Genomic DNA, 23,642 nt, shown 5'->3' with positions numbered 1-23,642 from the left:
TAAAGACAGTATTTTGGGGAGATTTCTTATATGGGAATTACTTAAATATTTTTAAAAATAGTGTACTTTGTGCTTTATTGGAATGAAAGACTTCCCAGAAATAATAGAAATTATTTTATTACTTTATAAATGCTCAGTCTAAATTTCACATGTATTTTATTTACTTAAAAAACAAACTAACAATTGTTGAAGAATAAAGTCTCACAGAACTATTTTTATCTACTACTGTCTTTTTACCTTTATAACTATGGATTTGTTTATACAGCAGTATTGTTAATAGGGTCTATTTAATCTTTTAGAAAGGGCAACTGGGCAGACCGATTTTGGATGTGCCATATTGGAATGCAAAGCCAGCTCCTATGCCTAACATCGGATCAAAGTATGGAAGAAAAGCTACTTGGATAGGCGCAAGCGGGGACCAAACTTTCTTACGAATTGATGAAGCACTTATTAATTCTCATGTACTTGCTACATCAGAAATTTTTGCCAGTAAACATATAATAGGTAATATCAAAAATAAACAAATGCCCCTTCCAAATTCTTGTCTTGATTGATAGTAAATTGTTCATCTTTCCCTGTAAAGAGATATAGTAGCTTTTTTTCCCCTCCTGTTTGAAGAAACTTAAATGAAGCTTCCTAGTATCTGTGTTTACATGTGTCTGTATTCTGGAAGAGTGGAATAATTAGGAGATGTAGAAACCAGATTAGAGTATTTATAAGTTAAACAGTAGTGTAAATATGAGCTAAATAGTAGTAGGATAAAACCTGTATTGAAGTGAGAGATTTTTCTACATTGTTTCTTGTTAAATAAATGATAGCAATTAATTTTATGGGAGGCTATATAAATCAAACTTTGATGTTTCATTAAGACCAAGATATCAACCCGTGGATAATTTTATAACACAGTGGTATAGCATAGAGATTAGAAGGATGTGTTATGAATTTAGATATCTTGAGGTTTTAGTCCTGATTCTCCCACTTACAGATTTTTTAGATATTTTCCTTAAGTTTCAGCCTCTTCATCTGGGAAATAGAGATATTAATAATTACTTTGTGGGTTTCAGGGGATATAAAAAGATGATGTATATTAAAAAAAATTTTTTTTCTCCAAGGCTTGGTACCTGCTTCTATATCAGAACCTCCTCCATTTAAATGTCTTCTGATAAATAAAGTGGATGGGAGTTGTAAAACTTTTAATGACTCAGAACAAGAGGATCTACAAGGATTTGGTGTGTGTCTTGATCCTGTGTATGATGTAATTTGGAGGTAAGCATCTGTTTATAAAATAGAGTAGTAAATAAGTTTTGATCAGATTATATTCTTACAGTAATATAAAATTCGTGTGCAGGCAGAGTTTTTGCACATGAATATGTTCCTGTTTAACAAGTAACTGCACTTCTATTGTAGTGATTCACAAGGACCTTTACAATATAGCTTAGTGGTTAAGAGCATACATTTTGAGCCACACTGCCTAGGTTTATTCCAGCTCTGCAGTTTGCTTTCTGTGTCACCTTGGAGAAGGGACTTTGAGTCTTGTGTGCCTTAATTTTCTCATTTATAAAATGGGGATAATAATAATACTGAAGCACATAGTAGGTGATAGAGAAGTGTTTGCTACTCTCATCATATTATTAGTTTTACTTTCAGGAGTTCTATAATTAATTGTTTTTAGTCTTTCAGCAGTTCTGTGTATGTTGCATAGAATTCATTCTGCTTCTTGCTCCTGTAAATATCTAATTATCACCAACTATATAGAAGAAATTATGCCAAAGACAATTCAGGATAAAAATGTTAATAGAGCCTTCCCTTTAGGTTCTTTTGTACTTAACATTACCCATATTGGCAGAGAAGTGTTTAGGGTTATGTAAACTCTGGAAATTATAAAAATGTAGAGATAGATAAAGGCATACAAGAAGTTCAAGAAACAAATTATATTGTATTTGTTTAAAATGTATTCTAGTGCTTTATATACATAATTAAGAAAGAAAAAAAGTTACTCTTCCCAATGTTTTTAGCTTTGGATACTAGTAGAAGAGGTATTCAACCATTATCAGAGTGGCTCATCACAGGGCTGAGCACTTTTTCTTTTTCCTTGTGGCTTACCTGAGTAGGAGAGATTCCCGTAAGTTGAAATGTTGAGGTGGCATGAGTGAGGAGAGGGAGGAGACTTTTATCCTTCTACTACCCATGCCTGCTTGCGTTTCCACCAGCCAGCCAAGTCCTAAGAGGCTACTTGGTAGCAGTAGGACAGATTATCTCAAATGTCTTACCAACTCCTTAATCATTTTTTTCTTTGTTCCAAACAGACATTAATCATGAGGCCTGCATTCAGAGTGAGGAAATTGTAGTGCTTCCCAGGTTGCTGACCAGCTTTCTGTCTTATTTGGGCATTTTGTGAGAAGGTCTAGAGGCCAGAATTGGATTGAGTGGTGCTTTTAGATCTCCTTGGCAGCTTTGTACAAAGTAGATTAAGTCACAAGACATGATGAGTGAGTGGTCTTTTGTGGTCATTCTTATGAAGACATGAGATACTAACAACCAAAGTTAATGTGGCCTCAGGAGGGGATAGAGATGAGAGTAGGTGTAAAGATAGACTTGTCTCTAGTTATTTACTGATTAGAAGTTAGTATACAAGAGACTAAATTACTGAAGGGTAGGCTCTGGTTTGGACTTGGATGTAAGTCGATTTTTAAAAGTTTTTTGGTCGTCTTTATGTTTTATTTTTAAATGAAGTAAAATTTGCATTAAAAAATAAAAATTGGCAGTATGGAATTTGTTTCTAAATATATTCACTAAGTTAACAATAAAAAAAAGCCCTTTAAGTTCTAGCAGTACAAACGTACTTGAGTTAGAGCCATTTCCCTGGGGAACTCTGAAGTATGATATCCAGCTAGTTAAACCTTTATTTTTCACTTTGGTGGTTTCATATACTTTACCATCACCATAATCAATGTTTCAAAACAAAGATTCAAAGGTGTTTTGGTAAAACGGCGGGGAGGTATTTTTCTTTAAACCAGTATCAGAATTTCTTTCCATTATCTTGACTTCTGTCTGTTTTGTGTTCTTTGTGTTTTTCTGTAGGGTATATGCATCTTACTGCTATCATAGGCATTACGAATTCAGTATTAACTTGCTTTGACTTTCCTTCTTGCCTGCATCTGCTTCTTTTTATATTCTTTAGGAACTGACTTGTCCTAGAACAATTGGAAATTTAATATCTGTAAAGAGCAGATAAGTGTTAAGAATAGTGGCTTTATTTCCCACTTAAAAATTTACACAAATAATACATAAATTAAAAATACATACAGGAAAAAGCATCTTTTTCTGCCTCATGCCAAATGTCACTGATCTTCTCTATGGATTACAAGTACTAAGTTTGGTTTGTATTGTTTGACACTGTTTAAAATGCAGGTATTGTGCTTTATATGTAAATAAAAATTCGCTTATTCTAAAAGTTAGACTTTTCCTGAAAAATAATTTGGTACCCTTTCTAAGTCAATGTTTAAAGAACGGCCTCATTATTAAAATTGTATAGAATTCTATCATCTGAGTACCAAATATACTTAACTGCCCATCAGTGGGAATTTTAGATCTTTTTTTAATATTGTGGTATAACTGTTTCCCATGCTGTCACAGTAAACACACATACGTATCCATACATAGTTTTATACACATGTGAGAGTATTTCTGTCAGATAACTTTTAAGAAGTGGAGTTATGAGTCAAAAGATAACAGAAAAAAGATAGATTGTTCATGTATACTGTTAAATTACCCCTCAGTTCTCTAAGTACATATGAGTATACATATTTTTATACTATCAGCATCAGTACACAGTACTATTGTTTTCAATTTTTGCTATTTTGTTTTATCATTTAATGTTTATTAAGTGTATATTATAGGGTAGGATAAGATAATGTCTTTGCCCTATGAAAGTCTTTTTTGTTTTTTAGCAGAGATGGAGACTGTATGAAGGTGAATAAATATTTACAGATCTTGCTCAGTACTTTAAGGAAAAAGAAGCTGCTGTGATTGAGAATAATAGTAATAACCTCTTTTCCCTATAATGGAAACAAACAATATAAATTAAGATCTTGAAGTATGAGAAATAATCAGCATTGGAAGAGTCAGAAACCTTTTCTGGGTAGAGAGAGCTTCGTAGGCCCAAATGTTCTGTTATAAGCAAGAGCTTGGCAGTGTTTTAGGTATTTGAAAAAAAACCAATGTGGCTAACGCATAGTGAGTGAGTGGTATGAAATAAAATCAGAGGGCAGGCAGGACCAGGACATGTTGAACTTCATAGGCTAGATTAAGGTTTGAATTTTGTCCAAAATAGGCAGACTTTGTAGGAATTTGAATTGAGAAGTGGCATGAAATGATTATACTTAATGTGGAAAATGGATTGGAAGGAAGCAAGGTAGAGGCTCATGCAGTAGTACAAGGGAAAGATGATGACTTGAACGCGGGTTGTAGTGGCGAAGATGGAGAAAAGTAGTTAGCAGTATATATTTTGGAGCAGAACCAACAAGTCTTATTTGTATTGGGAGATTAAGGAAAGAAAGTAGTCAGGGATGATTCCCAAAGGCCTGGCTTTGATATTTGAGTAGACATTGGTGGCATTAACTGAGCCATGAAAGACAGAGAGAAAATTTTTTGTCAAGACTTTTGTTTTTGACATGGTAAGTTTGGGAGCTAATTGAAGATACTAAGTAGGCAATTAGACAAATGAGTCAGGCTCAAAGAACTAGTCTAGATTGGGGATATAAATTTGACACTTTTTCATTTGTAGGTGGTACCTAAAACTCTGTGGTATTGAATGAGATAATCTAGACAGAGAATGTAGATTGAGAGTCCTGAGAATGGAGCTCTGTGAACTTCTGAACTTTAGATGTCAGAAAGGGAGGAGGAACTAGTTAGGAGACAGGGGAGCAGTAGCCAATGAACTTCAAGAGGAATCCAGTAGGAGTTGCTGATGTGGAAGTAGGAAAGGGGAGTGAGCCAAGAAGAGGAGTTGTTCAGTTGTGTTAGACACTGCTGAGGGGTTGACAAGGTGATGATAAAAACTTCCATTGGATTTTACAACTACTTAGGAGTACCTTTGGGAAGAATAATTTTACTGAAGCATTATATGTACAAACTAGATTTATATGGCTTGAAGACTGAGTGGGGATTTCCAATTCTGGCTGTTTGGTGAACTAGATACTTTGTTTAAAAAATTTTTTTAAAAGAATGCTTTATGAATTTGCATGTCATCCTTGTGAAGGAGCCATGCTAATCTCTACATTGTTCCAATTTTAGTATATGTGGTGCCAAAGTGAGCAGAAGACATAGATACTTCAAAGAACCTTATACTTAAACTTTGTATTTTATACATTGCTTGTCACTTACCCAAGAACTCACTAATGTACTGTCCCTGTCCCCTAAACCAACATAAAAATAGAAGCAACATCTCCATGAGGTGACCTTTGAGTAGTAAACAGTCAGCATATGTGAAACACATGATTGCACTGAGGGTAAATACTGATATCAGCCTTGCAATCTGGAGCACAAGCATTATGCCTGCTCTAAGGTGAGGGAATTATAAACTATTTCTGCAACTCTCAGATTAAGCTTCTGGCTCTGAATGGTGCTGAAGTGGGAACTTTGTCTCCAGCAGAAGACAAATGAAAATCATCTTTAGAGAAAAGTCCCTTTATTTAGGCTCACAGATTTTTAAAGACGTAAGATTCATTAAACAAAAGCTTAAATTCTGTGGATTACTTAACATGAAAGGAATATCACTATTAATGAAACTCAACAGAATAAGCAGCAAGATAATTTTAGAATTTGGGGTGGTCAGAAGCAGTATAAATTATGTACAAGCTGTTTGAGAAGAAAAATTAGAAATCACGAAAATGAGCAAAGAAGTGACCCAAAATGAGATAAAATTATGAGGTGTACTTGAAAAACAATGGGACAGCTTTTTGTAAAGGAAAAGTCATTTTTTAAACAAATGGATGAATAAATCAGGAGATCTGAATAGGTGAGAGAATAACCAGAAGATACTTCTAGCGACAGTACCCAGAATAACACAGAGAAACAAGAATATGAAAATATGAAAGTTAAGAGATTGAGGATTATAATGGGAAACTCAAATTGATAGTCAATAAGGAAAATATTAGAGATTAGAATTCCAGAACGAGAGAGATTAGAAATAATAGAGGAGATAGAATATTTGAAAAGATAATGATGAAGAATTTTTCACAACCAAAAAAGATTTGATTCCATGACACTAGAAACTATATGTTTCCATTGTCAACCATCAGTAGATGCTGTAGTGAATCTGTAGAACACTAAAGATTAAGAGACAATAACAAAAGAAGCGACTACCATATAATTTATTTTTTACCAAGTACTATCTTAAGTGCTTAGAATTTTTTTTAAATTGTGGTTTTAAAAAAACCCATAAAATTTACCATCTTAATCATTTTAAAAGTGTATAGTCAGTAGTATTAAGTATATTTATGTTATTGTGCAATAGAGCTTCAAGACTTTCTTGTCTTAGAAGACTAAAACTCTACATTCACTAAACAAAGCTCCCTATTCCCTCCTTCTCAACCCCTAAAAGAGGTCAGGAAGTAGAGACAGCTTTTTTAGATTTTGTTATGAAAGAGGTTAGAAAAGTGGGATAAAGACAAGAGGACGTTGTGGGTTTCTTATGGTTTTTATTGGTGCCTTACTGTTTATTAGTAAGGTCGAATATCTGCATCCATTCTATTTGTACTTCCTCTCTGAAAATAGCATTCCATCTCCTTTGCCCATTTTTGCTATTGTATTGATTGTCTTTAGTTCTTAGACATTGCGGATATTTTAGTTTTGTCTCATATGTACATTTCACATGTTTTCTTTCAGTTAGTCCCTTGTCTTTAAACATGTTTTCTTTCAGTTAGTCCCTTGTCTATACGCATTTTTAATTATACAAAAGCTTCATTTTTATATATATGTATCAAAATTAGATATACAATTAGTAGCTGTATTATTTATGAAATATTGTAATCTACATTACTGTTTTGTTAAAGTTATTTCACTTATAGTGATAAAGTTTTAAAAATAAGTTTAGCTTAGATAAGTTTATCCTCTTTAAGCTGACTGTATTATTTATTCTTTAGTATCAGTAGTTATCTTTTAAGAATATTTTAAAACAACTTTATGTTGAGGTGCTGTAATTTTTTTTCTTCAAAGGTTTCGACCAAATACCAGAGAACTCTGGTGTTACAATGCAGTGGTTGCTGATGCCAGACTTCCCTCGGGAGCAGACATGCAGTCCAGATGCAGTATTCTAAGTCCTGAGCTTGCCCTGCCAACAGGGTCACCAGCTCTTACCACCCGATCTCATGCGGCTTTGCACATTCTAGGTAGAATTGCTATTTTATGTTCAGTTAATTTGCATTAATGTGTGCTGTGCTGAGGGTTGGGTTATTTTAGCGTATTTAAATTTGTATGTTATTTTGTCAAGTTTGTTAAACAATACTAATATTAAAGGTGTAGAGTGTGCTAAATCCTCTAAGAAAGCAACATTCCCTACAGAAAATATGTGAGAACTTTTCTAACACCACAAAAGATTTATGTATGCCCAAAAATAAAGCAGTCCTAAATATAATTTTCCCAATAGATAGATTATTAAAAATGTTTTTGCTTTTGTGAAAATGAAAGCTTTTAGAGATGTTTATCAAATATTAAAATGTATCATCATAATCTTAAATTTATGTCAATAACAAATTCTATACATATTGTATAAACTTTATATTCTTCTTTTGTCTCTTCTTACTTAACACAGATTTCCACAACATCACTCCTATTTAATGACTCTGAGAATTAGCACTTTTGCAACTGTTGCTGAAAATTTTATATCCACAAAACTACATGTTTTGTTGCTTTTAAAAATGATCCTTGAAATACTCATTCATGTTTATCTAGAGTTTGCAATTGTGAAATCATATTCCTGAATATAATTACTAGGTTATAAATATAATCCCTTGTTTAATTTTTCTCAAATTTCATTTGGTAGCCTATTGTAAACATTCAAAACTAGCATTGATGAAGCTTATGGGGGCTAATGTGTCTTCCTCAATTAGTACGTTAAGAATATTATGCAGCCAGAAAGAAGGACAAACATATGGACTTCGTAACAACTTGGATGAATTTAGAGTCTATCATACTCAGGGATGTTTCACAGAAGCAAAGAACAGAGTTCCATATGTTCTCACTCATAAGCGGACTCTGAACATTTACCATAATACTGTAAGAAAGGGATTGTCAGTAGCGGGATACTGCCGGGGTGGGGGTAGGGACACAGCATCAATAAGGGTACCTGGTCTCAAACCGGGCAAAGTAGGGACCAAAGAGGGGCCCAAACTTTACCTGTATGATGTCCACTTGTATACCTAATCCTGAATTGTATCCCACATCTTTAAAAAAAAAAAAGAATCAAACTAAAATAATTCAGAGTTTCATAAAAGGAAGAACCTTGTAAAGACTCAAAGGTTAAGTGATTCTAACTTTTCAGAGATATGGTTTTGTGCAAAACATTGTCATATAGCGTATGTTTAAATATGATAATTATCTACACTGAGGAGAGATTTTATTGGTTGTAAATATTCTTCCATGAAATTACATTTAAAACTAGGAATAAATTTGTTAAGTACATTCAGAGTTTATTTACTTATTTTAAATTTATCCCCCATAGCTTTTAATATCATCAGTGCTGTAGAATTTTAATTTTGTTTGTTTGTTTTAGGTTGTCTTGATACCTTGGCAGCTATGCAGGATTTAAAAATGGGTGTTGCAAGTACAGAGGAGGAAACTCAAGCAGTTATGAAAGTTTATTCCAAAGAAGATTACAGTGTAGTAAACAGGTTTGAAAGTATGTATACTTAGGTTTCGGAAATACTGTCTTATAACTGAAATATACATGGATATTTTAAAAGATAGATTATTATTTATATCTTTTAGGTCATGGAGGGGGTTGGGGTTACTCTGCCCATTCGGTGGAAGCCATACGTTTTAGCGCCGACACCGATATATTACTTGGTGGTCTTGGTCTTTTTGGAGGTAGAGGAGAATATACTGCTAAAATTAAGGTAAGGATCATTGACACAGTCGTCCCTTTTTGTTTGAAGTTGTTGGTTTTGACTTAGTTTATTATGTTATTACTTAACACTCCATTTTTTAAAAACTTGATTTATATTTTGGTTTCTGTAAATGCTTCCTTTTAAAAAGTGCTAGAGGCCGGGCTTGGTGGCTCAGCCTATAATTCCAGCACTTTGGGAGGCCAAGGTGAGTAGATTGCCTCAGCCCATGGGTTCAAGACCCGCCCGGGCAACTTGGTGAGACCTCGTCTCTATAATAAGCAAAAAAAAAAAAAAAATTTGTCAGGCATGGTCGTGTGCGCCTGTAGTTCCAACTACTTGGAAGGCTAAGTCAGAATGATCACCGGAGCCCAGCAGGTCGACGCTGGGGTGGTTGTGTATGTGCCACTGCACTCTAGCCTGGGTCACAGAGTGAGACTCCAACTCAAGAAAATAAAATAAAATAAAATAAAAAGGGGTAGAGGAAACATTGCTAAAAATCTAATACAGTAGTACTAAACCAGTAACTCTTTAAAAAACAAAAGTTCAGTAAAAAGGGAGGAAATGAAAAGTAATTTTTTAAGACTGATAAAAAGCCGTATCTCAGTCCTTTGTACTGAGCTTCTTAGTGGTATAGCAACACCAGCGCCTTTTTATGTGGCTACTAATTTATAGCCATTTTTATGTCAGGAGGCACAACTATTTAGGGACATTTTATTGTAGCCAAAATTTTTTTTTTAACATTTTTAGTGCTAAATATTATGTAAACAGACATTATAGTGGGCACCAGGGATGAAGTGAAAGAGTATTAGGGGGAAGATTCCATCTGGTAGGCAAACTAAAAGTAATCAGGAGTTGTTCGTTTACTATACCCATTCATCTCTGACAGATGCCAGCAATTATCCCATCCTTTGAAAATTCACTAATAGCTTGAATGTTCTACTTCTCAATTTACCTGATCTTGTGCTTCAAGTGAAAGAGAAAACTTTAAATTTCAATAGCAGGCTTCTCAGTTAAATGTTGTCATTTCAGGAGGTTTTTGTTTTGTTTTGTTTTAAGTTTTCTCAATAATATCTTAAAGTTATATTAATACACTATGACTCCCTTATAATGAAGATTTCTGGGGGAATTCCCCATCAGGGTCCAACCAGAACTGACAAACATAAGAAATAGTTCCTTGTTCTGGTTATATTTGGAATATATATGCTTAAAAATGCAGATAATACAGGAATGAATAAAGCAAAAATTGAAAGCTTCTATAGTTATGTGGGTTATAGAGACAGAATCATGATTTAGGATACCTGTAGCACATTTATTTTGATAATGAGGAAAACAGTTGTTTTAGTCTTTGGCTCATTTCAGTGGAGTTGCTTCAAAATGGTTATTTTAAGGTGTCTTGATTCATCCTTGATAGAGAGGCGAGCTCAATATGTTATGAAGTTATTACTGAAAATGTCTAACAAGTTCACTGGAGGAGTTTTTTCTTGACTCTGAGAGGTATTTTTTGTTTTTAGTTTTTTATAATAGTTACTAACATAGTGGGAGTTTTGATATAGAAGTTTAGAAGCTTTCCATATATGTCGTTTTTATATTGGACCTATTTTCTTTTCAACGTCAAATCCCACCTCACTCCTCCCATCTTCTAGAAATGATCTTACCTCAGTGATTCAGTGAATGGACTAAGGACCTATCTTTGGTTCATTCTCTTCCAGCTGGCCACTGAATGTTGGAGTTCCTCTAGATCCAACCCTAGGTTCTCTTTCTTCACTCCATATTTTCTTATAGGCATTTTCTTTTAAGCCAAAAGTTTTAATAGCCATCAGCATATCATGATGCCTACATTGTATATCTTAACCTCAGACTTCATTGATGCATTTCCATATAAATGTTTTTAAAACTTATTAGTTGTCAGTCATTAGAGTTCAATTGAATTCATGCTCTTCCCCCAAGACCTAACCCTCTTCCAGTGATACCTCTCATGAATAGTACCACCTAGTGATGCTTATTAAATAAGCTAAAAACTAGTCATTTTTCTTGATAGACGTTTTTCATCTCTTTTTTCTACCGTCATTGCCCTAGTCAAAACTATTTGTCTTAGACTAGCCATTTAGTTTGTTTCTGTACATATTCTTCTCTCTTCCCATTCTTTCTTGAACCTTCTTTAATCATGTTTTTGCCCCAACCACTGAAATTACTCTTGTCAAGGACATTGATAACTTTTATATTGCTAAATTTGGAGGTCAATCTTAATTCTTATCTTCCTTAACCAGTAAACTGAATTTAATCCAACTTTACTCTCTTTTAAAATAATTTCTTTACTTTGTTTTCAAGATACCTTACCTCATTTTCCTTATTTCCCACTGACTGCTCCAGTTTCTTGTTGGTTGCTCATCTTCTTTCTGACCTCTAGATGTTGGAGTGCCCAGAACTCATTTTTGGATACCTTTTTTAAAAGTATACTTATCCACCATAGTGGCCTACACCCAGCCTCATGGCTTTACATATTTTTTCTTGGATGACTTACGAACTTATAGACTTCGCTGACCCTTAAACCCATATAAACAACTTCTACTCTGTGTCTTCACTTGAATGTGCAATAGGCATTTTGGAGGTAAGCATGCTCAAAACATTTGTTCTGATGATCTCTCTAAACCTGCTCTTCAACATTCTTTCCCATCCTAGTTAAGAGACTCAGGATGGAGTTAACCCCCTCCTTCTGGTTACTCAGGCTAAAAATCTTGGGGTCGGTCTTGATTCCTCTCTTTCTTTAACATCCTACATCCACTTCAGCAGCAAATGTTGTTGGCTCCACTTTAGAAATAAATCTAGAATCTAAACTCTTCTGAAACCTGCTGCTGGTACCATATTGGTCCATGCCATAGCCATTCTCACTTGGATTATTACAGGAGCCTCCCAACTTTCACCCCATTCATTCCCTTCTCATTGATTCTATTAAAATGTACAACAGACTATCATTCCTCTGTTCAGAGTCCTGTAATGTATTCCTATATTCGAATAAAATTCCCCATCAAAGCTGATTGTCTTCACCTCTCTGACCTTTTATTATAATAGTTGCTTTACCCTAATTTGGCCACACTTGCCTGCTTATTGTTTTGCAGACATGCCAGGCACAGTGAAATCTCAAGACTTTTGTAGTTGCTATTTCTTGTAACTATAATTCACTTCACTTCACACACTTGTGTAGCTCACTTTCTTATCACCTTCAGGTCTTTACTCCTTGGTGAGCCTATTTAAAACTAAAAAAAAAAACTGTGCTACTCCCTACCACAAACTTACTTCCAGCAGCCCCCAGTTTTTGGTTTCTATCATTTACCCTTGTATGCCCAGTATGTGTTCAAATATAAGCAGCAGAGTCAGGTTAGGGGCAAATTATTAAGGACATTTACATCATGCTTCAGAGGAGAGAAACCAGCGAATAATTTTAGATTAAGTATTTTGATCAAATTTTCATGAAATGCAAGCACAAATCCTCAACTTTGTGGAATATTAGTTAAAGCAAGGAGAGAATGGAGATAAGATTAATTAGTTGTTATTGAAGTATTCTAGCCAGCAGCAGGGAATATGGTTGAATTGACAAGCTTTGGTACCAGCAGTAGAATATAGTGATGGAAGAGAAATACAGAAAAAAGGTTATTCTAGATTTTTTTATCTAAGCGACTAGGTAAATGAAAGTGCCAGTAATCAGAACAAGGAAGGGAAGAGGAAGGAGAGATTAATCCATTTAGAGCTGGTCACCTAATCAGTGACTGTTGAAAATAAAATCTGCACAGGAGGCAGATTTCCAAGTTATTAGCATATAAATGAAAATTTCAGAGTTTAAAAATCTATTGTTTTTAAGGGTCCTTATCTTCTATTCCTCTCTTTCTCTGGTTAATATTTTTCTAGTCTTTTTTCCTAGGTATTTTTCTAAGTGTTCTACAAGTATCAATTCACTTAATTTTCACAAGTGTGAGGTGAGACCTATTTGTATCCAACCCCCTTCCCTGCTTATATGAATGAGGAAACTAGTTCCCAGGACTTCATAGCTAATAAGTATTGAAGTAAGATTCTACCTTATTTAGAAACTCTCTTAGATTAAATGCTTCTGTTGAATTATCCTACCGCCTTCAGATGTTTTTAAAGGTACAAAACTTCTTGGATAGAGCTATTTAGAGTATTTGATATAAGCAGATAAATATGTAATTTAGGAATACTGAGATTAATATAGACCATAAGACATTGTACAGTATTTGTTTGTAAATTTACATATATATGTTTGTGTATTTCACTTAGTAGTAAACATTAAAAAAGCAGATACTCTGATTTTTTTGCTATATACATTTGGTATATAGTCCAGCATATATAGGACAAAAACAAAATTATAAACACAGTATTCAGCAGATTTATATAACTAAATAATTGGGAAAAATATGATTTTTTCCTTCCCTAGCTGTTTGAGTTGGGTCCCGATGGTGGAGATCATGAAACAGATGGAGACCTTCTTGCAGAGACTGATGTTCTGGCTTATGACTGTGCTGCCAGGTAAATGATTTGCTCATTATTCAGTGTAATCCTTGCATATGTAAAATTAAAAATTCATTGTGAGTGAATAAACATAACTTAAAAAGGAAATTTTTTTTTTTTTTGAGTTGGAGTCTCACTCTGTCACCCAGACTGGAGTGCAGTGGCTGCTTCCGGCCACTGCAGCATCGGCCTGCTGGGCTCTGGCGATCCTTCTGCTTCAGCCTTCCAAGTAGCTGGAACTACAGGCATGCGCTATACGCCCGGCTAATTTTTTGATTTATTGTAGAGATGAGGTCTCACCAAGTTGCCCAGGCGGGTCTCGAACCCGCGGGCTCAGGCAATCTACTCACCTCAGCCTCCCAAAGTGTGGGATTATAGGCTGAGCCACCGAGCCTGGCTTAAAAAGGAAATTTTAAGTATTTCTGTGAATAGAAGATGCTTGAAAAATTAAGTTACATATTAAGCAATGTATCACTTTTCACAATGTGATATCTTAAGATTTTGTTAGAGTAAATCTAAAGAAAATTTTGGCCATTTTATCACTTTATTTTCACAAAGTATTTTTCACTAACTTTTAATGTTTTATTTAAATGAAAAGCTTCAGGAAAGTGACTTGATAAGTTAATTAATTTTCAACAAAGCCTTAAGATCCCATTTTCATTTACCATTTATTTTTGAGCATAAAATTATGAGTCAAAAAATAGTATAGTTTCATTTTTAACAAATCATCTAGTTTTTAAAAAATTTGCCTATTAATTAACAAAGTCCAGACACCTAAGGCATTAGGAGAGTTAAAGAATTCTGTAATCTGTCACGACTTTCTACCTTCTACTTTTCTACATGTCTTAATACATTAAGAAAAGAGGACACCTTGCCATTTTCTGGCCTGTCTTGTAGTTACACATCAGATCTTTTTATCACATTCTGTCCTTCCTTAAATGCCCTTTATTCTTCTCTCAATCCCAACTACAACCAATATGCTTCTTTCACTCTTACCTAGAATTTGTAACTTGCCTGTATCCTTTGGCAGATGCCCTTATTTATATGCATACTTTTTCTCTCCTCCTAAGTTAATACTTTCTTGGGGTAGTTACTCTGTGGCAGGTCTAAGCACTTTATCAGAATTAACCTAGTGCTTAGAACAACCCTATGAGACAGGCATTATTTTCACCCCAATTTTCAGATGAAGAAACTGAGGTACAGAGAGGATATAGTAACTTGCCCAGTGTCACCTAGCTAGCAAATCACTAAGCCAGGCCTAGAACCCACCTGCCTGACTTCAGAGCTATTTCTTAACATGCTGCCTCTCACATCTCTTTAGTTGAATAAATGAGCTTTAAAACTAAGGTTTAAATTTTTATTTTCAAGTACTATTTTCATGTTTTAGTTTATATTAATTTAAAACATTTTGTCTTATTTTAGTATGAAAGTTTTGTAACATTTAAGCATGTTATAGAATTCAAGAGCTGGGCTCGGTGGCTCAGCCTGTAATCCCAGCACCTTGGGAGGCCGAGGCGAGTAGATTGCCTGAGCCTGCGGGTTTGAGACCCACCCAGGCGACTTGGCAAGACCTCGTCTCTACAATAAATCAAAAATTAGCCGAGTTGTGGTAGCGCATACCAGTAGTTCCAGCTACTTGGAAAGCTGAGGTGGAAGGATGACTGGAGTCCAGCAGGTCGAGGCTGCAGTGGCCAGGAGCATGCCATCACACTCCAGACGGAGTGAGCCTCCAACTCAAAAAAAACAAAACAAAACGAAATTCAAGAGAAGGAAGAAATGTAATTCTGTCCACCATAGCACAAATAATGCTTATTTGTGTTCTTGTTCCAAGTTTTAAAAATAGAAGATTTTTAATGTTGTTTGATAAGAATCTTACAATAGAATTAACTGAAAGTACAAAGGTACTGTTTTTGACTCACTAATTTTTCTCAGAGAAAAATATGCAATGATGTTTGATGAGCCAGTTCTCCTGCAAGCTGGATGGTGGTATGTAGCATGGGCCCGAGTGTCAGGACCTAGTAGTGACTGTGGATCTCATGGGCAAGCATCTATTACCACGGATGATGGGTAAGCAAAATGTTCCAGTATTATATAAGCATCTCTAATTTTTGTTAGTGAAATATTGTGTGAAAGTTCAGAGGACCTTTGATGGATAAAAAACTTAGGAAGACTAGAGCATAATATAACTGATAAAATTTAGAGCCATGTAATCTCATGGCAAGTTAAGGTCTATGCAGAACAGGGAGGTAATAAGACTATTGTACTTTGCTCATATAAGATGGCATTTGTAGATATTTCTAGGTATTGTTTAACAGCTTTACTACCAAATTAGAAATTATGTAGAGAAATGTAACAAGGATGGTGAGGAGTTTGGGGCCATAAAAATGTAGATACTTGCTATTCAGTTTGATGGTGTAAAACTACATTTGTAAACAGTAAGTTGCAAAGCTTCAGCATATAAGATAGTATTATTTCAATAAAATGTAGGGAAAAATTTACTGTTTAAAAATAACTTTCATTTATAGATTCCTTTTCAGTTTGTAAAACACTTTCATATGTATTATCTGATTTTATGCCCTCAGTAACTTTGTTATTAGCCCATTTTCTACTCAAGGAGTTAGAGAAATAAAAAGGTAAAATGGGTTGCTTAAAGTCATATGGTTACTGTATAATAGAACTAAATCCAGATCTGGAATCTATTGGCTTGAAATCTAACATTTTTTTAATACTTGATTACTCTGATTTATATAATTGAAAGGACTATCATTTGTAAGAGAAATTTGGTTTATTCTTTATTACTCTTGACTATAAAGTATTTGAAATGGGTAGAACTTATATAATAGCATATATAATTTGATTCAATTCATAATAGAGCTGACCAGAAAAGGAACAGACTGATTTATGAGGTGAATTACATGTTGCTGAATGTTCAAGGGAACTGCTGTAGAAAAATTAGATCTATTGTATGGTATCCCTTTCAACTTACTCTAAAATTGTATGCTAGACTGAGGAGACTGCTTTGACTTTAGACTGTATGATTTTTCATATACTGTTCATTCAAACTTGGTGTGTTATGGCACTTTGAGGCTCAAGTTTATCATGCATCTAGTTGAGCAGATCATGTGCTGCCTGTTAAATGGAAAGCATTCGTTAGAAGTCTACTACTGGCTGAAGCTGAGGTGGAGGGCCAGGACAGCTACTCACCTAGAAGTCCCAATCAGGTTCATTTCCTTCATTTTACTCATTGAGCTGTTCAGAGCTAGAACAAAAAATCAGGGCAGTACCTTTTTATTTATTTTTTAAAAAATGAATCATTTTCATTAACATAAGGTTTGAAAACATGTTTGTTAAATTCCTTATTTCCTTTAATGAATCTCAGATCATGTTTTAGTATTACTGTTATTTTTTCCTCTTTTCAGGGTTGTTTTCCAGTTTAAGAGTTCAAAGAAATCAAATAACGGTACAGATGTTAATGCTGGTCAGATACCTCAGTTATTATACAGGTATATAGCATATGTATGGTTAATTCATATGGTGTATTATTTTGCTACAGTGAGGTAAAATCACTACAGAATATACAACTTAACAGGGAAGAATCATTTGAAGCATTCAGCAAATTATAATACACAAGTAGAAATATAAATTTGAAATGTGTAGAACTTATATAATAGTATATATCAGTTTATTTAACAAAAACATTTAATGTTTTATATGTTTTGGAGCATTTTCTACATCAGACTTAATTTTAAACTTTGCCTAATGATTCTGGTTACTTGTATTATGCCAGTAACAGTATTTTAATAACTTGTTTTTATAATCTGTTTATTGATTTTCTTACCAGTTTCAGAATGTTACAAATTAATACAGTTTGTGTTAGAGAAATGAAATGGGGGAAGGACTTGATCTGATTGATATGCTGCAGTAATATGTTGATCTTGTGATAGAATGGAATGTCTTTTACTGTTAATAAATTTCCACTTTTTAATTGAAATATCAAACAATGACTTACTCATATGATAATATTTATTGTATTTCGAACACTATGTAAGAACTTCAATTCACAGTAACTCACACATGTATGGAGGAATATACCTGTGTGTATGTCTATTTATTTTTAGACTACTGCAATAGTTTTAGAATAAGGAATTAAAATGGATATGAACCCTTACTAAAAAATATTATCATCCTTAACTTTATGTAGTAAAAACTGTTTTTTTTTTTTTTTGAGTTAGAGTCTCACTCTGTTGCCCAGGCTGGAGTGCAGTGGCATACACGGCCATGCCAGCATTGACCTGCAGGACTCCAGTGATCCTTCCAAGTAGCTGGAACTGCAGGCGTGCACTACCATGCCTGGCTCATTTTTGATATATTGTAGAGATGAGGTCTTGCCAAGTTGCCTGGGCTGGTCTTGAACCCGCGGGCTCAGGCAATCCACTCGCCTCAGTCTCCGAAAGTGCTGGGATTACAGACTGCGCCACCGATCCCAGCCGTAAAAACTGTTTTAAGGAAACATTCTAAGTTTCTAAGGAAATACTCTAGAACAGTGATTCTCTGTCTCCCTGTCTTTTTCTGGTAATCACTTAAGGAATTGGTATGTAATGAACCTCATTTTTTCTAAGAAGTGATTTTTGTTTGTTCATTTTTTATGCAATATGCAATCTATTTAACTATTACTTATAGTATGTAGCTTTATAAGCATAACAAGTTGCATGGGCTACTCCTGGGCACTATTGGTTGAATAACTTTTTAATAGTAGCATTTAGTAGTAGCATTACTAAAGAACATAAGTTACATATGTTCTCTAATAAGAGGAAAAAGTCTCTACTACTCAATCTTGTGAAGGTAAAATTTAAAGGAAATGCTCATATTCTAAAATCTTAGTTTAGCATTGAAAAATGTTTCAAACAGCCCCATATTGTCATTTTACCTGGCTAAAATTTAAATCTATAATTTTTTTTGCTTTACAAAATGGAAATTTTAGAAAGAAAAAATGTCACTGGACTTTCTAACATAACTTTGTGCATGTCGTCTGCTTTAGACTTCCAACCAGTGATGGCAGTGCTTCCAAAGGCAAACAGCAAACCAGTGAACCTGTGCACATTTTAAAGAGATCTTTTGCAAGAACTGTCTCAGTGGTAGGCCATTATAAAATACTTTAGTTTTTCTTTTCAGTGCTCAGTTTCACTTTGATATTTAGAATTCAGTTGCTTTTCAAAGTTTATTCCAGCATAGCTTTTATAAACTCAGATTTAGTTTGATCTTAGCATTTGTATCCTGGAACATAGATAATGTGTACTTCAAATAATGGAAAAATGGAGATAAATTGATTTTAACATGCTCAGATGAATTGGCCTTGTTGTTTCTGAAATAACTTTTCTAATAAGTCATATATGGGTGGCTATGCTAAAGGACATAGAAAATGACTGAAGGAAAAGTTCGTGATGGTGCTGGCCCTAAAAAGGATTACTTTAGTACTCAAGGATCTAAGTAGAAAAGTTGTGTACCTAACTGGGAACTTGTTGAACTACTTGCTATCCCTGTTTGCATTTTAAGAAGCACATTGCTATTGGGGTTACCAGGGCAGAGCGGAAAGTCAACATAATATACGTGAAAGATCATCGTATATCTGCTTAGAAAGTCTAAGTTAAGTTCTTGCTCTTTCATTTATAAATTGAGGATTTCATCATAGCATTATTATGAGTTTCTAATGAGATAAAAGATGAAAATACTTTTTTAATTGTCACTATATGAATGTGATTTATGTTGTTGGTAGTCTTTCAAGCTGGTAAAATGCATAGGAAGAATGATTTTTTTTCTTATTTATTTATTTATTTTAAGCCACAAAGTTAATACCTTTTTCCTGGTAAGAATGGTGTACAGTAGGGATAAAACTACAAAATTTTTCTCCATTCCCCTGTGATTACCATATATACTTACTACTTACATTTTGGTATATATCCTTGCAGACCATTGTTATATGCAAACAAGTTTATTAGTATGTATTATATATACAATGTGGTATGCAACATTCCTGTTTGTTATAATAGTTATAGAATTTTTTTTTTTCTTTTGTTTTTGAAACAGGATCTCTGTTGCCCAGGCTGAAGTACAGTGGTACTATCATATGCCAGTGCAGCCTCAAACTTCTGGGCTCAAGCTCCCTGTCTTAGCCTCCCCAGTAGCTGGGACTATAGTCATGCAACGCCACACCTGGCTAATTTTTCTATTTTTTGCAGTAATGAGCTCTCACTACGTTGCCCAGGCTAGTCTTTAAGTTAAGGTCCTCCCACCTCAGCCTCTTGAGTAGCTAGGACTACAGGTACACACCACTGCACATAGCTTTTTTTTGAAGAGACGGTCTCATTCCCCAGGCTGATATTTAAAGTTTTCATCTTCCTTTTAAAAATTTCAAAATATGCACCATGGACATTTTCCCTGTCAATATATTAGGCTTTTTCTCAATCTTTTCTGTTTTCATAGCATCCCAAGAATAGTTTTATTCTAATTTATCAACCTATTCCTATCAAAGAACCAGTTTGTTGATTGTTTTTTACTGTAACATTTTGCTTCATGGTTATCCACTCACCTGTGTTTTGACTACTTCTGTACTTAATGTGCATATTTCTACTGGATATGTGGCTATTTAAATTTTTCTGTGTCTTGTCAAATTGTCCTTCCCAAAGAACCATAGCAGTGTACAGAGAGTATGCTTTGAATAAGAGACCACAAGAACTTCAGCTTCTTGGTACCTTTGCATTCTTTTAGTATTAAGATGAGTTTGGCATCTTTTATCCAGATAAGAATCTTTGATTCTCTTGTGTCTTCCTCAGTGATCTCATTTTTCTGTGCTTGGTTATACCTTTGCTTTTTGTGTTTGTGTCTAAGTGGTTCTTGTGGCCCTTAGGTATTATAGTTTTTATGTAAGAAACTTAGTCATAAAAGTTAAACTATGAACCCTCATTTTTGAAAAGTTTGGGATTTGGTGGGAATGAGGGAATAAGTACTCTGCTTTGAGATTCATGTAGTATCTGACATCATGTAAGTGTAATAAAATCTGCAGACCAGCCAGAACTGTAAAAAAAAAGTCCTTCACCCTACATTCATATTCTAGAATTTTAAAAAAAATCAAATGAGGATGTTTTAGTATTTTCAGTCAATTTTTGTTTTGTTTCATTTTGTTTTGTTTTTTGAGTCAGAGTCTCACTCTGTTGCCTAGGCTGCAGTGCAGTGGCATGCTCACAGCCACCACAGCCCCGACTCACTGAGCTTAGGTGATCCTCCCATCTCAGCCTTCTAATTAGCTGGAACTACAGGTGCGTGCCACCATGCCTGGCTACTTTTTTCTTATTTATTATAGAGACAAAGTCTCGCCATGTTGCCCAAGGTGGTCTCGAGCTGGTGGACTCAGGCAATTTTCTTGCCTCGGCCTCCCAAAGTGCTGGGATTGCAGGCCACTGTGCCTGGCCTATAGTCAATTTTTATCTTGTCAATTTGTTTATCAAGAATTGACTAGAGTTTGTATTATAAATTTTAATATGTAGATGCAAAATAAGTTATTTAATACTATCTAATACTAAAACACTTATTTTATTTTTTACTACAGTAACTTTTTAGTCCTTTCAAGTAAACATGTATTTTTTAAATAAGTGTTTTACATTTTTTCCCTGATTTATATGATAAAGCACATAGACTAGTAAATGTTAAACTACTTTACCTTTTTTGTAACAAAGATACTCTTAATGGTAATTTAATAAGTGAATTGCAAAGGTATATATTATTTGAGCTAACAAAACTCAGTAAAAAGTTTTAAGAAAATGTGACCAGCCTTTGCGACTTCCACCTGTAATCTCAGTACTCTGGGAGGCTGAGGCAAAAGGATTACTTGAGCTTAGGAGTTCAAAGCCACCCTGGTCCTCATAGCACGACCTCATTTCTACAAAAAATTTTTAAAAATAGCTAGGTGTTGTACTGTGTGCCTGTAGTTCCAGCTGCTTGGGAGGTTGAGGCAGAAGGATTGCTTAAGCCCAGGGGGTTGAGGCTGCGGTTGCGGTGAGCTGTGAGACCCCAACTCAAAAAAAAAAAGTTTGAGATGATGTTTTGAAATTGTATGCCATTGTTTTTCCATCTGATTCAACTAAGGTGTCATTTGAACTAATTGTTGTCTGTTTTCTCATATTCTGGATTAGGAATGTTTTGAGTCATTGTTGAGTATTCTTCACTGGAGCTGGACCACCTTAGTTTTAGGAGTGGAAGAACTTAGAGGATTAAAAGGATTCCAGTTCACAGCTACTCTTCTGGATTTAGAGAGACTGCGCTTTGTGGGAACATGTTGTCTGAGGTTATTACGTGTCTATACCTGTGAAATTTACCCAGTGTCAGGTATGATTCATTTTTTACATATCTTTAGAGAGAAAACATTTGAGACTTTGAGAAGATTTATAGAGATAACCAAGAGTTTAAGATCCCCAACTGCCCTAAATTGCTTCTAAAATGAGAAGAGAAAATTAGATTGCTATAATGCTTGTGTATTTGCTTACAAAGAATAAAATAGATCACATATCAGTCATTCTGATGACAGAAAGTTATGGTAGGCTAAAATTAAATTCTCGAATAAAGTTATTTTAAACAAATTCTGTCTAATAGAAATATTTTGAACAACTGATTTGGACTTAAATGCTGAAAACCAGATTTTTTTTTCCATTTAGATTAAAGAAATAATTTGGAACTACATTTAATCTCTAAGTTGTTTCATTTATAGGATATGAGTACTTGTGATTTGGGGCTGTATAGGAAATTATTGAATTATATTGATTGTTTGCATGCATATTTAGTATTTTACTTAATTAGCAATCTGCTTTTTTTCTTCAAAGCTACAGGAAAAGCAGTTGTAGAAGAAACTAGCAAGTTAGCAGAGTGTATTGGAAAAACCAGAACTTTGTTAAGGAAAATTTTATCAGAAGGAGTTGATCACTGCATGGTGAAGTTGGATAATGATCCTCAAGGATATCTTAGTCAACCCTTGAGTCTCCTGGAAGCTGTCCTTCAGGAATGCCATAATACTTTTACTGCCTGTTTTCATTCTTTCTACCCAACTCCTGCCTTACAGTGGGCTTGCCTTTGTGATCTACTGAATTGTTTGGATCAGGTAATTTAAAAAAAATTTTAATTTAATTTAATTTTAAAGATGTAGGGTACAATTCAGAATTCGTTATATGAGTGGTCATCGTACAGGTAAAGTTTGGGCCTCCCTTTGGTCCCCACTTTGCCTGGTTTGAGATCAGTTACCCTTATTGGTGTGGACTACCCCCCAACCAATCCTGGTAGTATCCCACTACTGCCAATCCTTTTCTTATGGTATTATGGTAAATGTTCAGGGTCCACTTATAAGTGAGAACATGTGGTACTCAGTTCTTTGTTTCTGTGATAGATCACTGAGTATTATGGTCTCTAAATCTATCAAAGTTGCTGTGAAGTTCATATGTTTGTCCTTCCTTATGGCTGCCTAATATTCCATTGAGTATATGTACCACATTTTTTAATCCAGTCCAGTTTTGATGGACAGCATGGTTGGGTCCATGTTTTTGCTATTGTGAATGGTGCTGCAATAAACATGCATGTGTATCTTTTTTGTAGAATGAATTGAGTTCCTCTGGGTATATTCCCAGTAGGGAGATTGCTGGATCATGGAAGGAAGGTCAATTCTAGTTCTGTTAGAAATGTTTTCCAAAGAGGTTGCACTAGTTTGTATTCCCATTAGCCACAATATTTTCCAAAGAGGTTGCACTAATTTGTATTCCCATTAGCAGTGTAAAAGTGTTCTTTTTCTCAGCATCCTCTCCAGCATCTGTTGTTGTTTGTTTTATTAATGATGGCCATTCTTACTGGGGTTAGGTGGTATCTTAATGTGGTTCTGGTAACGTCTGGAGATACCGAAAGAGGCACAGGACAAAGGGCTGGTATAAACCAAGTGTTTATTGGGGGAGAAACTCCTGGGTGAGGTCCCGTGGTCCAGAA

General features: G+C 34.6%; 1 protein-coding gene across 2 annotated transcripts in view; it reads left to right on the top strand.

The window, feature by feature from the left end:
• Positions 1-23,642, top strand: part of MYCBP2 (MYC binding protein 2, E3 ubiquitin protein ligase) — a 183,012-nt gene that overhangs the window by 5,488 nt on the left and 153,882 nt on the right. For both annotated transcript variants that reach the window (XM_021709917.1, XM_021709915.1), the window contains exons 2-12: positions 300-504; positions 1,113-1,266; positions 7,219-7,391; positions 8,774-8,899; positions 8,989-9,116; positions 13,555-13,646; positions 15,561-15,695; positions 17,048-17,131; positions 18,667-18,763; positions 21,815-22,007; positions 22,499-22,773. In XM_021709917.1, coding sequence (XP_021565592.1) covers positions 300-504; positions 1,113-1,266; positions 7,219-7,391; positions 8,774-8,899; positions 8,989-9,116; positions 13,555-13,646; positions 15,561-15,695; positions 17,048-17,131; positions 18,667-18,763; positions 21,815-22,007; positions 22,499-22,773 — 1,662 coding nt within the window. The remainder of the gene's footprint in view (positions 1-299; positions 505-1,112; positions 1,267-7,218; positions 7,392-8,773; positions 8,900-8,988; positions 9,117-13,554; positions 13,647-15,560; positions 15,696-17,047; positions 17,132-18,666; positions 18,764-21,814; positions 22,008-22,498; positions 22,774-23,642) is intronic.

Source organism: Carlito syrichta, unplaced genomic scaffold (genome assembly GCF_000164805.1).
Source record: "Carlito syrichta isolate Samal-C Ts95f unplaced genomic scaffold, Tarsius_syrichta-2.0.1 Scaffold287711, whole genome shotgun sequence".
Lineage (NCBI taxonomy): Eukaryota > Metazoa > Chordata > Mammalia > Primates > Tarsiidae > Carlito > Carlito syrichta.
This window is presented reverse-complemented; position numbering and strand designations above follow the sequence as displayed.